The sequence below is a fragment of the Podarcis tiliguerta genome (genome assembly GCF_965153285.1).
Source record: "Podarcis tiliguerta genome assembly, chromosome: 6".
NCBI lineage: Eukaryota > Metazoa > Chordata > Lepidosauria > Squamata > Lacertidae > Podarcis > Podarcis tiliguerta.
In genome coordinates this window covers 25,085,794-25,101,805 of record NC_139539.1, presented here as the reverse complement: position 1 = coordinate 25,101,805, position 16,012 = coordinate 25,085,794, and the positions used below count along the sequence as shown (strand labels likewise).

The following is a 16,012-nucleotide window of genomic DNA, read 5'->3' as shown; positions in this document are numbered from 1 at the left end:
AGCGTATTTTATCGCATATTCTGATATGGAACTTGATAACCTTGGTGTCTGTGACAGGTGGAAGGAATATGATAACCAAACTTATGGTACCTGCAGCAACTTCTCTTCCTTAAAATTCAGTACTAAGTTAACACAGATTCGACACCAGGAAAAGTTGGATTTTGTGACTTGCACACCTTCTGCAGAATGAGCACACTTTCACCCATGGTTCTCTATTTTGCATAATGTATTCTGCTTCTGATAGTTACACAAGAAGAATCCTGTTGGATCAGAGCGCAGAGCGCAGAGCTCATTGAACCCAGCATCCTGTTCCCCACAGTGCCAATAAGATACTCATTGAAAGCCCTGCAAGCAAGACATGGAGGCAATAGCCCTCCCTTGCTGTTGTCCCCTAGTGACTGGTATGGGACTCCAACTCCCATGAGCCAAAGCCATAATGGCAGATGGTGAGAAAGGATGGACACTGTAGTCTAACAACATCCAGAGGGCTACAAATACTCGAAAGTGAATGTGGCCTCCTCAAACCTAAGGACTGTATGAGCTGCTGGGGGAAGTGGAGTGGGGTATTGCTGTTACTAATCTGCCTTCAGCCCTAGGGAATATATAGCATAGGTGATGTTTGAACTGGAGGGCTTCGTGGTCCAAAGATTATTCAATTCACCCCCAGACTACACTATCTCTAAATGTGACAGTCTCTGACATGTACTTGCCAAACGTATGTGAATTACAAGTGACTTTTGGTTCGCTGTGTTCACAAATTAATTGGTGCCATGTGCAGTGTAGAGTTATGCAGTGCAAGGTGTGAAAAAGTCCAGAGCCTGTTTCTTTTGTAAACTTGATATTACTTGTTTTGCAATCAGTCTCATTGTTCCTTCTGCACTGAACCAGTGAGTCAGTTTCCGTTGTTTGTGTGATTTGATATTTTTTTTGAACAGTTATACAAGAGACAGAAAACACAAAGCTTACTGCAGGAGGTGTGGGCATATATTTTACTTAATAACAGTGGAGTCGGTTGCAATTTGACTGTGACTTTGAGCATGGGAGGTGGGAAAGAGATGGTCTAGAAAATAGTTTTTTGTGTGGGCAGCCTTAACAACAGGGTACCAAAGATCTTTCAAAGGAGACCGAGGACAGAAAGAATGCTGTAAAGCAAAAAGGTTGTTGAAAGTTCAGCAAGGCAAATTAGCTGCTGGCTCCCAAAACATTAGGTTATTATCAGACCTTATAGGTGCACTAAAAAACAAGGTGTGTGTGCACGCTTGCCTCTTTTACAAGTTACACAGTCTATGACTATTTTGAAATGTAGTTGCCATCCAATTAAATATATCTTAAGTTGATTAATTGTAAGAGTAGGGCCATTGCTAGGCACCTAAAGGACTCGGGGTGGATGCTGATGACACATATTTGCATAATATTTCCATATGCTAATATAGATGCATCTGGGCAGTTTAAGATGGCAGTGTATTTTGCAGTGTGTCCTGCCAATGGGTATGCAAAGTTTTTGAAAGAGAGAAATGGATAGGAAAACCAGGCCTGGTGCAAAAGACCCCAGGCTACTCCCAGCTGAAGATTAATGATCTGTGTACTTGATGATGCACCACATTTAATGCGTTTTTGTACATTTTTACAGCTAAGTACTATATTGCAAAATTTGGAAAAGTGCAAAATCTGAAGGATAGCTTGAATACAGTGGTACCTTGGTTCTCAAACTTAATCTGTACTGGATGTCGATTCCAAAACCAAAGTGTTCCAAAACCAAGGCACGCTTTCCCATAGAAAGTAATGCAAAATGGAGTAACCCGTTCCGGACTTTAAAAAAACAACCCCTAAAACAGCAATTTCACATGAATTTTACTATCTAACGAGACTCTTGATCCATAAAATGAAAGCAATAATCAATGTACTGCACTATAAAATAAATAAGACAGTATTGTAGATGATAAAAATTATCATCCATACCATCACAAAAACAGATTAACCGAAAAAGCCTCAAAAACAAAAAAAGCAAAATAAATAGGAAAAACAAAAGCACCAAACTTAATCCATTCCAGAAGTCTGTTTGACTTCTGAAATGTTTGAAAACCAAGGCACAGCTTCTGGTTGGTGCAGGCGCCCTGAAAACAATAGCCGACAGCCGCATCAGACGTTCGGCTTCCAAAAAACATTCACAAACTGGAACACTTACTTCCGGGTTTTTGGAGTTTGGGAACCAAGGCGCTTGACAACCAAGGTACCACTATAATCCAAGGGATATTTCTGTTCCAATCTGCACATTAGTTCAGGAGGCATGGATCAGGCCAGTTTGCACTCCTCCACCCCCTACACTTTTTTTGTGGCTGAAGACAGATGCAAATAATCCGTTCAGTTCCTCTGTAATCTCCTTTCCCACCTTTAGCACACCTTTGATTCCCTTGTTGGCCAAAGGCTCTACCACAGACATGTCCGAAGTCCGTTTCGGGGGCCTAATCTGCCCCTTCGGCAGTTTATGGGGTAAAATCCTCAAAAAACCCCTCAACAACTTCAACCCTAAAAAAAAAAAGCTCAACAATTTCAATCCTAAAAAAAGCGCAACAACTTTGGTTGGCCCTCACGGCCCTTCACTTCATCAAATCTGGCCCTCCTTGAAAAAAGTTTAGGCACCACTGGTCTAAGCAGTCCGACGCAGTGGCAAAGTGAAAGCTTGCACACAGATGGAGGTCTGAAATGTAACTGAAAGGTCAACAGAGTGTTTTCTAGGAGTGATAACTCCTCAGGACTAAGCAGTAATCTGAAAGTAAAGAGGCTTTGTCAAGAGATATTCATGAAAAAGAAATGCAGAGGGGGGGAGGAGAGAGAGAGATTCTGGAATGAGGCAACAGTCTAGCAGTTTATCTTAGCTGTGTGAAATTTCCTCTTGCACACGGCCTCAGTAAGGAACAGATGGTACCTTGGAGGCCCAAGTCCTTGCACAGCAATACCATATTGTGTAGCTGGCATGATGAAGGCTGTGCATTATAGGCATGAGGTAGTCTCTTTGGGCTTTGAACTCTCTGAGCGTTGAGGAATCTTTTGGAAGTGTGTCTGGATTCCTGGCTCAGCAGGTAAGACTGGCCGTATATCATAGATTGTGATAAAGAAGCTGTGTTCAGAAGCAGAGCCAGCCCTGAAGAATGATTGGATGCTCTCAGATAAGAGAAGTAGGCCTGATGTACTAGAACAAGCTGCAGCTATATATCACGGTGCATGACCCTTTGAGCAGTTAAAAGTGCAAAACTAAACAGTCAAATTTAACAGTAAAAGAATGTGGCTAGTGAAGCAGAAGTTGCTGCATGCTATTTGCTAAAGTAGAGTGGGCCTGCAACTTATGCTAACTCCCAGCACTTGTGATCACAACCTTACATGGGTGGGTGAGAGAATAAATAAATGGAAGTGGAATCTACACACATATAAAAACCATTCTGATAATGTTTTTTTTTTTAAAAAAAGTGTTTTAAAAAATACATTGAATTTTCCATAAGGTTCACCATCACTATCTAGTATCACCTTGTATTAAAACATTTTATTTGCAGCTGTATAGCTGAGTCCAGAGAGTTGGGGAAACACAGCATTCCTTGCTTTCCATTTATTTAAGTCAGTAATGGGGCTGGCAGGTTAGGTTCCGCCTGTCTCTCCAGTGTGCAAATAGAGAACTAAGCTTCAATGCTCTGACTTTTCAAATATCCCGAAAATTGTAATGGCAAGGATTTTCTGTGACCTCACAGAACTCCTGCTCCCAGGGTATCCTAGGGGAAGCGTGTAACTCTAAAAGCAGTGTAAGATTGGAGTACATTTTGCAATTCTTTGCATTCTGGAAGTTCCTTTGCTGTAGTCATTGAGGATCTGTTGCCAGAACATTGTTGCAGAATCTTGGGGGATTGTAATGAGGTGTGGCAGGAAAGCCAACCTACTGCCACTGCCAAGTCTGCAGGAATACAATCCCACCTATGCCTGGCCCATTCATGGCATCTTCTCCATCAGCCGGAAACTGGCCATTAGCCTGAAAACACTCTGAAATTTGCAGGGCCTCCTGAGCACCACTGTATTTGTAACTGAGAGTTAATGTTCTGAACAATGATAAAATATCAGATGGCTCACACAGAGCCATATGGTTAACAACGTGCATTTCAGAAATATATGTCAGTTTCTTGCTTGGTTTGTAGAGGGATAGTCATGCATGTTTTTATCTACAGTGTGAATAGAGCAAACTATTTTCCCTTTTTTTTGGGGGGGGGAGGTGTAATAGGAACAAATTCCCCATTAAACCTTAATCTTTACTTACAGCTGACTAAGCTATTCCAGAAAGCAACCATGGCATCTGTGGGTTGGTGAAATAAGGGGAACTGTCATGTGATCATTCACTGCATCTAATCCTCACAAACAACATCCTACCAGTGTTGGGAGCCTATCCCATTTGCACTACCAAACAGTTGATGTGAGCAACTGCATCCCAGGAGTGATCAGAATGATTTGTATGCACGGTGAGCTGGCTCTTGAAAATAGCAACATGCCCATGCTAAAATTATGTGTAACTCATGACTTTTCCCCAGACTTGCCAGGACATTATGGAAAATAGAATGGAGAAAGAGACTAATGTCTCCTCCTCCTCACTGTCTTGTAGTTATGACCGTTTGGACCTTGCCATCCGGTGCAATTGATGATTGAGAACAGACAAAAGGAAGAATTCTTTCACACAGTACATGCACATAGGATGTGGGGCTCGCCACTAGTTTAGATGACGTTTGTGGAGAATAGACCTAACAATGAATCATGGAATTGTAGTGTTGGAAGGGACCTCAACCCCCTGCAATGCAGGAATCTCAGCTAAAACATCCATGACAGACAGCCATTCAACCAACCTCTGCTTAAAAACCTCCAATAAAGGAGAGTTCATATCTTCTCGAAGGAGACTGTCCTACTGTCAAACAGCTCTTACTGTCAGAAAGTTCTTCCTGATGTTTAGTCAGAAGATCTTTTCTTGCAACTTGAGGCCATTGGTTTGGCACCTTCCCATGAGCCTGCGGAACCCAATTCCTCCCAGCAGAACAAGGAGGGCACAGGGTAGAAGCTATGGAATGGGGGACGAGTGCCCACCTCTAGACCAAAGGGTTGGTCTTTTAAGACTAGTTATCTACAAAGGGGTGGAGCCTGGGAGAAGTAGTCTGGGTGCAGATGGCGGAGCCATACCTACATTTCAAGCAAGTTCAATGCACATTTAAAGTGTATGACTTTCCCCCAGGATTCTTTGGGGGAAGTCATGTGCAGGGTCTCAAGCTACCCTCAGCTTGCCCTCAACCCTCAAGGAGTACTCAGAGCTGTCAGTGGTCCTGCAGCCACTGACCTGCCTTGCTCCCTTCCCTGTGGGATCCTGCATTAGACAGGAAACCTCTGAAAACATATGTTGGACATAAAACTGGAGAGGTCTGCTGACTTCATTCATAGGTTTTACAGATAAAACAGGAATGCCATTGTTAGCAATGGAAAATATATAGTTCCATGGGCTCTTTTTATGACTTACACGTACATGGTACTTCTCCTAAAATATCATCGTCAACGGAGAAAAGAATAGAACCGGCAAGTTTTGTTTATTTTGACATTTGTTCTCAAATGTAAGTGGGGAGGGGAGAACTGACAAGATTAATCTCCACACAGTAACAGGATCATATCACCGAAAGCAGGGTCAACATGATTATACAGATCCCCGTGTCATTAGTACACAATGGCTTTTAAATGAGCCAGATTGAATTAAGCGTCCTAATGGAAATCACATCCAAAGTAAACAAGAGCAAACCAGAGCCTCTGTTGAGTGACACATCTATCCGTCAGTTGGTATTAGAAGGGCAGGGCGGTGTGGTTAGCCAGCCAGCAACAGAAGCATAAGCATAAATTTGGATTTGCTAGATGAGTTGCATAAGTTATCTAAACTGGATATACTGTGCGGTGCAGTTCGACTGAATAGGCCATACATGCTGGTTAAGCTCATTTTGATTTTCAAATTTTTTTGGGGGGGGAGAAGGATGGGAAAGGGGTGGAGGGAAAAACCCATTAAAGTATAAGGCTATCTTGTTATATATTTAGTATTTCTCTGTATTCAATGGGGGACAACATCTGAGTACACTGCCTTTTTAAGGGATACACCTAAGATATTTTGAGTAGAGCTGCACCAAGTTTTTGTGCATTGTTCTTTTTTTAAAGAAAAGTTTTGAAATGAGTGAGTAAACACTGAGTGAGAGAGAGAGAGTGAGAGTGCAGCTAAGCAAGTTACAGGAACTTGGAAGGCATTTTTCCTCCATCTATGTCCTGAATCCTATTCATTTGTAAACACACATTCACAGTTCTGTTATATTAGGGTCGTCTGAGGAAGAACTAGGCTGCCTGTGTCTTCAAGAAGAGTGCTGTGTGAGCCAGCCCTGTGTTCTGCAAATTACACTAGTGTGCTGATGTGGAGGTAGAGGAAGACCCAGTCTCCTGGGTCCTCATCTGTTGCCCCTTGCCTGTTCTGTTCAGTGAGGTCCAGGATTCTTGATCATGCCATCCTCTCTGTGTAGCTGGGAGAATATTTAGAGGGCATTCCCATCTCACATTACTGCATTGTGTAGACTAGACCACTACTCTGAGGGTTCCTAAGGTCCACAGCCATGATGATTAAGCCATGTTATGGATCAGTTCATTTGTCCATTTGAAAATGATAAAGGTAGATAATTCACTTTTGGTATCACAATGCCTAACACGTTGTGGTAATCCAACCCATGCATTGACAGGGTTTTTCTTTTTACATAAAATAACAAAGTATGATCACCTTTGAGCATTCGCTGTTCCTAGCAATAACAAACAGTTATCTAATGGCTTTACATTGTCAACCACCACCCTCATCTTATTGTTTACATCAGTGGACCTTAGAGACAGAATGCATATATAGGGTGGCATCCAGTGCTATTCCTGCTCAGAGTAGATCCACTGATGTTAATTGAGATGACTAAAATAGGTTCATTAATTTCAATAGGTCTACTCTATGTAGAGCCAGCACTGGAGACAACCCATTGCCCATGACATCTGTGAGTTCAATTTATTTAGACACATCTTTTAGGTCTTCGCTTGTAATTTGTATAGCTGACAGAGAAGTAGCTTTTTAACACTCACATTTCCTCCTGTAATGTACTGGATACAGCTTATGTTGTACACCATATAGGCTGTGTGCACAGCCTTTTAATGGAGTGCCCATTTAGTTCCTTTTAAAGTTCTTCATTTTGTAGCCTTCTTTCCCCTTAAGGTTTATATATCCTTGGTCAGCATAATACTGGTTCTTTAGTAGCACTGGCTCCCCCAAGCCTTTGGAGGGGAGAGGAAATGAGAATGATTATCTTCTTGGCTTGTGTTTTCATTAGCTCAGGAACATTACAAAGGGGTGAGCAAAATGCTAAAAGCAGTACTTTCATTGACAAAATGTTGTTGGTGATTCAGAAACCAGACCCATGGAGGACTGGTTCATGGCTCTTGCAGCCTAATCTTGTGCAGAAGTCCTAATATATTGAGTGAGATTCTTCTAAAAGTTGGATTAAAATACAATTTAAAAACAACAGCCATGTAAGCATGTATAGAATTGCAGCCTTAGCCACATTGCAATTTCCAGTTAAACATAGGAGCCAATTTCAGATTACACAGAATGACTTTGGTATTCCATGGTGGTAGAGTTCTGGACCTGAAGACAAGAAGGGTTGTATTTTGGAATGCTCCTACTCAACACGTTTAGTGTATGTAGGAACTAGCTAATGGGGGATACATGTTTAATAGCTTCTCCCCAATGGATAGTTTAACTCATGCATGGAGGTATTTGGGTCTTGGTGTGTATGTGTGTGTTTTTATGTATGGAGGTTTTCAGACATATAACCCTTTCACTGCAGTAAAAGTAATACTGTTCAGAATTCTATCTCCTCAGTTTAGAATGTAACCCTGCATACTAATAGTGGACTCATTCACCAGGTGTCAATCCTTATGTGGTCAAAAAAACACCATCCACACAGGAGATTTCAACAGGCATGGGAGAATCCCATTCTGCAGAACAGCCTCATCATAATTGATATTTGTCAGCCTCAAGGCTGTTGTTGTTACCATGCAAAAGTCGTTTATTGGCCTGGGCATTTTAGCTATTGAAATCCTCTCTTTATTCTTTGTTGCCAGTTGTTTGTTCCATCTGAAGGTGAAACTTCTCTCTTTTGTCTCTTGTAGTCTGTTATTTATTGAACAACAACTTCAGCCCAGACCTGTGCAATGAAGATGGATTAACTGCACTGCATCAGGTAAGTGTTTAGGGAAGGTGGAGTGTGAAATCAGGCAGGTTCAGATGAAAGAAAATGCTCACATAGGCTGTTGCCATGCTGTCAATGTAGCAGGGGAGGAATGAACTAGAACTGCAGGAAGTCCCCAGTTACTTAGTAAGCCAAAGGAGATAAAAGGTTAATGTAGTTTGTGTTGATCTGTAGAAAAGAATAAACAGGGAACACACCTAGGATTCTGGGACAAAGAAAAAAAAAAGCTGCTCCTCATTTTTGAAAAGACAAAGCTTGGCTGCTTTAGGTTTGTCCCTACAGTCATACCTTGAAAGTCAAACAGAATCCATTCCGGAAGTCCGTTCAACTTCCAAAATGTTCGGAAACAAAAGTGCGGCTTGTGATTGGCTGCAGGAAGCCCCGTTGGACATTCGGCTTCCAAAAATAGTTCGTAAACTGGAACAGTCACTTCCGGGTTTGCAGCATTTGGGAGCCAAAACGTTTGAGAACTAAGCTGTTTGAAAACCAAGGTACGACTGTCTTTTGTAACATTTTGTTGGGTCCCAAGAAAGGTATTACCTGACTGGGATTTCAATAAACTAACATACATTTCCCTTGTTACCATTTGGAAGCTGGCTGTACACCATTGGTTGATGACCATTGGCACACATACACACCTACGAAGAATTTCACCTGTTATATAGATGGTATCTAATACTGAGTAAATTGGCAAAAATGTATAAATCAAAATTGAATAAGTGTTGGAAATGCAAAGAGAAAGAAGGTACTTTCTATCATATGTGGTGGTCCTGTAGTAAGGTTAAAGCTTACTGGGAAATAATATATAATTAATTGAAAAATATGTTTAAAATAACATTTGCCAAAAGAACCAGAAGCTTTCATTCTTGGAATTATAGGGGTAGAACTACCTAAACAGTACAGAAATTTATTCATGTATGCGACTACAGCGGCAAGAATGTTATTTGCCCAAAAATGGAAAGAAGTCCTGACAAAAGAAGAATGGATACAAAACCTTATGGACTATGCAGAAATGGTGAAACTTACCAGAAAAACAAGAAATCAAGAAAACAAATGTTTTATATATATATAAAAGAATGGAAATGGTTTATTGAATATTTACAAACAAATTATAAACAGATAAGGACATTGGCAGGGTTATTGTAATAACCTGCAGTTTCATCAGAGTATATAATTAAAGTAGATGAATAAAAGAATAAGTTAAGTTTATTTAGAATATGCAGGAAATGATAAAAAATCAATTTCAGGAACCGTAGAAAGAGGAGGAAGTCAAGTTTTGAAATGTTAAGATAACTGTAAAACTATTGAAATGTGGAGAGAGAGAGAGAGAGAGAGAGAGAGAGAGAGAGAGAATTGTACCTGTTGTTCACACAAACTCCACTCTGGCTAATAGTTTTATATTGGGTAAAATAGCACGGGGAAATGTTTAAACCTCACTCCCCGAGATCCAGATCCGCACATGCATCCTCACATCTGTTTTAATAAACTAATACAAGGATGTGGATCACAGCTGGTTCAGAAAGCCCCTGCCAATATTTGACTTATGGGCTAACCCAGTAGAAGACAGCTTTATGTGTTTCGAACCAAATGTGTAGGTTAAAGGATGACAGCATAAGCAGAAGAGTCCTCAAACTGGACGTGCTACATGCATGTTTCTGATCTTCAAAACAACCCAAAAGATGATGAGAAAAGGACCATGCAGGATAGTTGGCAGATCATTCTAGGGTAGATCATTATAAGGCAGGTCATTCAGGTTGATAATGTGTTTGAATGGGCTTTTGCTGTGGGGGAAATGAGACCGGACTCACTGTCGTATCCTTATTTCCTCAACTTTCTGAAATCAGATGGCTGCTGGGTTTTCCGGAGACCATCTGGATGCCTATTTTCTAGGCACTAAGGAGGTGGGTAGTAACAACAGAGGGAGGGTTGTTAAGCTGATACTGGAGGCGGATAACTTCATCCAAATTTCGTTCTTTCTTAGTAGGTTTTGTAAATGCAGCTATTGATGCCCCATGGCTGAAGCCCAGATTCTTCTGCAAATGAGCATTATTTTTCTGGCACTGGGTAGTTGTTTACTTTGACATGCAAACTAGCTCCTGAAACAAGCTAAATATAAAGATATATATTTAAATATATATTTCAGCAAAGCTTTTAAAATCTTAATCGCAGTTGGTATCTGTTCTGCTTGGTTTGTTTAACTGATTTTATGTAAGTGCCGTTGTTGTTTTAAACTGTTGTTCTATTTCAAAAATTGTTTTTATATATGTAATTGCAAACTGTTTTTAATTTATGTAACTGTTTTAGATACATTATTGTATTGTAAATCACGTTGAGGTGTCTCATAGGAAGTGATTCATAAGTTAAGTTAAGTTAAATAAATAAATATGATGATGTTTCCTTTTTGTTGTCCCTATGACAAAGGAAAACATTTTTGGTCTGTAAAAGTGACTTTCTAGTCAGGTGGGAAAGCTTCAGACAGGGATCTTTTGCAGAAAGCATGCTCACTAAAATTGTTGACTCCAGTATCGTATATTGACCAGGCTCATTGTTCAGTCATCACATGGCTTAAAAACCAGTGGCGTAGCGTGGGGGGTGCAGGGGGGGCCGGCCGCACCGGGCGCAACATCTGGGGGGGGGGGGGCGCTCGCACTCACAGCTCTCTGCCCCCTGCTAAAATCCACGGGTTAGGGGGCGCAAATTACTTGCCTTGCCCCGGGTGCTGACAACCCACGCTACGCCACTGTTAAAAACTATTTGTTCCTCTAGTCATGAGCAGAAATGAGGACATACAAGGGTTAGTTTATACCATTTTTGGTGATAAATGCAAACATTAATAGATAATGTGAACATGTAACAAAATGTGAACATGTAACAATGTCATATCACTACTGCAGATGGAAGGCAAATTTCTAGACAACTGAACTCCAGATATCCTTTTCTTGCTGGTATTTAGAATTTCCTAGGGTGGTGTTTGTTTCATAATGGCACCACACTAAAGGCCCGATTCCAACATTATGCGCAACGGACTTCCTGGTGGGATTGTATTTGCAGGTTGCGCCTCCTGTCAACATAGTGATCAGTTGGGTAGGGAATAAGGCAGTCTTTTAGATATCCTGGTCCTGGTTTGTGAAAATTCACCAGCATTTTAGTGCAAATTCCTCCTAACGTATGGATCTTTGTATGCTGTTTTGCCTAAACTACACATTTTTGCAAATTGATTTCCCCTAACATAATGCATTTTTTAAAATATTATTTTCACCAATATATGCATTTATATGCATATGCATTTTTGTGTACATCTCTTGACTGGAGAACTGCACCATTTTGAGAAGTGTGATGGATAGCTGCCCACATAGTGCAAATTAAGTTTGCCTTTAAATGTGAATTGAATCAAATTTCTCCCCCCACTCCCTTCCCGAAGTATCAGGAACAAGCCAGGCCGAATTCAAGGTGTCACAATTAAGATATAAAGCCCTCAATAGCTTGGAACCAGTTTATTTAAAGGATCATCTCACCCCCATATGTACCCAGTTAAGTGCATCAGTCTGCTAGAACTGGCACTTCTGCAAGCTCTCTATAACATCTGCAGCTCCAAGATCTGTTTGCAGAACAGGACATGGATGGCGCTGCCTTTTCCTTAAAACTGCATCATGGGGAAGCGAAATACTTATCAGAGCTAAATCTACCTTCATAGCCCTGAATTTTCATTTACAGCTATGAAGTCTAATTTTCTGGAAGGCAGATTCAAGAAAATACCCAGAGATGAGTGGTTTTGTGTATGTGGTAGCCCCTGGGTGGAAAACACCAACCTCTATATTCTGCACTGTAAGCTGTATGAAACACCTAGGCATAAGTATTTAGAGAAATCTTTAGCCGTAGTTGCTACCCTCTGGAATATGGATGAGGCTAAATATCTGTTGTCCGGTTCAGACAGGTCTGCAGTGTTTAGCACAGCCCAACTTAGACAAAGCCATGTGGCCTTCCTTGAGTGCCAAGATTCTGTTTTTATGTATGTTTTATTTATTGTACAGGTCAAGTTTCTTTCTGTATGGTTTTTATGTATAATTTATGTCCATATGTTTCTGTTTGGCTGAAACCTGTATTTGGTTGCCTTATTAATAAATTTGAATTTGAATTAGCCTACAGTGTTTGTTCTGCATTTGCAAGAAATCATTCCTTCAGCGTGGCAGCCCCTGTTCTTAGCATTCCCTGCCAGTTAATATTAGACAGGTTTTCAAGGCCTGCTAAAACCATTTTTTTAAAGGCAATCTTACCCAGACATGTAATTTTACTATGTCTATTTGGTTTTTATATTTTGATAATTTTACTATGTTAGCTGTTTTAAAATCTGTGGGTGGTTCCCCCCCCCCCTCTTTTTAACGATTTTTTTTTTTTTACCATTTAATGTAAACTTGTCTGAGATTATTATGTTGTTTGAGTGGGTTATTGATTTTGTTAAATGAAGCAAAACCTCTGCTGTCTTTTAATTCTCAACAGTGCTGCATAGACAACTATGAAGAGGTTGTTAAGCTTCTTCTGAACCATGGTGCCAATGTCAACGCAAAGGACAATGAGCTGTGGACTCCTCTGCATGCGGCAGCAACATGTGGACACATCAACCTGGTGAAGATCCTGATTCAGCAGTAGGTGACCTGTGTTACTTTTCTGTCTTATGCTGGGCCGGACCCGTTTTGAATACCTTTGATACAAGTTGGGGTCCTTGTTGCTTAGTCATGTGTTTCCAGTCCATCCCCTCTGCTATTGGTCTTAGCTGATCAGCAACACTTATTTGAATTCAAACAATGTGTCACCTGACATTCTGATGTCAGGTGATTGACAGGCAGGCGGACCTCAAACTGCCAAAGGTGGTCCATGGGGGTGAAGCACATCAGAATCAGACTCGTCTGATCCAGTTCACTTAGCCTACTCTTGGCCAGCCAGAAACCACAGCAAGTAGCAGGAACAAGACATGATGGATGAATATTTTGGGCAGCCAGCCACACAGCATCCATTATTTTTGCATTCCAGAACAACAGTCCTGGTATTCCCCCATGGGTAAGCAGTCCTAGAGTTCTTCATGACTTATTCTGATTAGACTTGGCAGAAGTGAAGGTTTGGATTTATGCCACACTTCATTTCATTTTACCACTTGATATAAGCTAGAGTGGTATACTTTAAGAGTTTCCAGAATGTGGTTCACAGAAGAGTTTATTCAGTCAGGGTGCTACTGATGAGAAGGCCCTGTTCTGCATTTCAACCCTTTGTGCCTCATAGGGCAGAGGGACACAGGTCAAAGTCTCTCTCAGTGCCCCAGTACATGGGCAAGTTCATGTGAGAAGAGATGGTCCTTAAGACATCCTGATCCCAAAGAGTTCAGGCTCTTTTTACCTTGAATCGGATCTGGAAACAAATTGGATTTGCACTTCTGCTTTGTAAATGTATAATGTGTTGATGCTCCATGGAAGTTCTATTTTTTTATTTAAAAAAAGGAAGAAGGAAAAGTAAACCACATGAGTCTGATGTCTGATGCAAGTAGCATCTTGCTACTTCATAACTGCCAGTTTCTGAGCCTACCTTATATGGCTATTATGAATAAAAAATTGGGGGTACCCTGAGCTCCCTGGAGGAAGAAAGGGATACAAATATGGTAGGATAAATAAATTCCGCTTTTCCTGCGCCTCAGTAATAAGAATGCTGTTGTTTTTGCACTGTGCCAGTTGATTCTCTGTACCAGAAGAAGCAACGGATTGGGATTTTTTCTTCCAGAACACAACACAGCATGTGGTTGTTGCAATCAAAGTAGTATTCAGTAAGAAGTCTATCAGATCAAAGGGTCTGTTTAAATACAGAATCAAAAGGCTTCAGTGCCACAACATGGAACCCAGAGAGACCTGTAGAAGTAGCAGCCGTACAAAGGATGTCAGATCCTGTGCTTTGTTTGCTGATTTAGACGGACTCTATAAAAAGAACCTGCTAGTGTGTTTTACATTGTAATTTCCTCTGTTCTCATGGGGAGGAAAAATGAGCATGAATATCAATGGAAGCGACTGCCTGGTCTCCACTTCAAAGGGATATAAATGTCAAGGCAGATCAAGCTTAATCTGTATTAGGATATTATTTTCACGTTGAGGCCACATGCGGTTCAGAATATATTGGGACACCCCTAGGATTTTGTTACAGGCACGGGAATTGACTTGTTGAAGCAGAATGGTGGGCCTGTCGGTTTTGGTGCCCTGTGCAAAACGGAATGCATGATTGATAGAAATGTGGGAATGGGACAGTGAAAATGCATGTGAGAGAGACAAGCTCTTACATCTTGGGGTGAGAGGGAGACAAGCTCTCACTGTTTGGGGTGAGGGTGGTGGGGGCTGGTTCTCTTGCAAGAAAGCAAAGATCCACAAGGTTAGAGGCAGCTGATGTAGTAACTGCATTATAGATTTAGGTAGGGTGGTGATAAAATTCCAGAGAAAGCACAGTCTGTGTGACTCCTTAATGACATATGCTATTTGGACTGAAAAGCTAATCTGGAAATAAGGGCTTTATACGGTCTGGTGTATCCCTACTAGCCTGGATTTATGCTGTGTGATCAACTGATTGCATTGAGGCTAGAACTATGGACTAGAGGGTGTTCTTGATCTACAGCAGCGGTGCAGAGTGGCCCTCACAATGGTGTTGCAACGCCCAACTCCTATCAGCCTCAGCTAACATGGCCAATGGTCAGGGTGTTGTAATCCAACAACAACTGGAAGGTCACAGGCTCCCCACCCTTTATCTACAGAGTCTAATCCACTTGGTTTTCTGAGAGACAAGAGATTAGAGTACTGTGACCAAACAGTGACAGGTGGAGGCTCGGATTCAGCACTGTCTCTCAGGGTGTCTTGCTGTATTAAGTGGGAAGGAATTGTTTTCTTTGGGAGTTTATAATTTAAGGTATTTTCATTCCACCTTAGAATCCAATGAATTCACTGAAAGTCTTTCTTAGCAGTTGCCTTTCCTTATCACCTAGGGGGCAATCCTGGTGGCAGATGGAAAAAGTAGTCATGGGGATACAGTTCCCCATGACAAAAGTAAGGTCTCAACTCCCACCTGCTTTGCTTCATTTGGCTCTGGGGAAAAACACCTCTGACACCCACCACAGCCCTATATGTCTCCAGTAATGCACTGTTAAGTTTTGGGCACCATGTCTGAGTCGTTGTTGTCAAATTATTTATACCCCACCTTTTCCCCTGACAGGGAGTCAAGACATCTTACAAATAAAAAGAACAGCTAAAATCTTCGAGAAAAACCAATAATTAAAAAACAACTAAAATTGATAGAGTTAAGCCTATAAAGCAAACAGATAATTGCAATAAAAACAGCATAGCACCATCCCTTTCATTAAAAGCAGTCAGTTCTTAAAAGCTTGATGGGACAAGATTTGCTGTCACATGTGCTGTGTGTTACCCTTGAGATCCTTGAATCCAAGTGTACTGATATCTCTCATGCCTGGCTTTCTCCTTGCAGTGGAGCAGACCTGCTAGCGGTAAATGCAGATGGGAACATGCCATATGACCTGTGTGAAGACGAACCAACTCTAGACGTCATTGAGACCTGCATGGCATACCAGGGTAAGGCCCGGTTATGAGAAATTGGAGCTTCAGGTGTTGGCTTGTGTTGCTATTTGACATCTTCCTGTGGAGGTTGAATGTCCA

At 41.2% G+C, this 16,012-nt stretch overlaps 1 protein-coding gene across 7 annotated transcripts in view; it reads left to right on the top strand.

Moving 5' to 3' along the window:
- Positions 1-16,012, top strand: part of PPP1R16B (protein phosphatase 1 regulatory subunit 16B) — a 111,335-nt gene that overhangs the window by 85,412 nt on the left and 9,911 nt on the right. For 5 of the 7 annotated variants that reach the window (XM_083446925.1, XM_083446926.1, XM_083446929.1 and 2 more), the window contains exons 3-5: positions 8,242-8,312; positions 12,819-12,964; positions 15,825-15,928. In XM_083446925.1, coding sequence (XP_083303051.1) covers positions 8,242-8,312; positions 12,819-12,964; positions 15,825-15,928 — 321 coding nt within the window. Of the gene's footprint in view, positions 1-280; positions 505-8,241; positions 8,313-9,748; positions 10,223-12,818; positions 12,965-15,824; positions 15,929-16,012 lie in introns of those variants that run through there. The other 2 variants (XM_083446928.1, XM_083446931.1) reach the window with 2 other exon arrangements.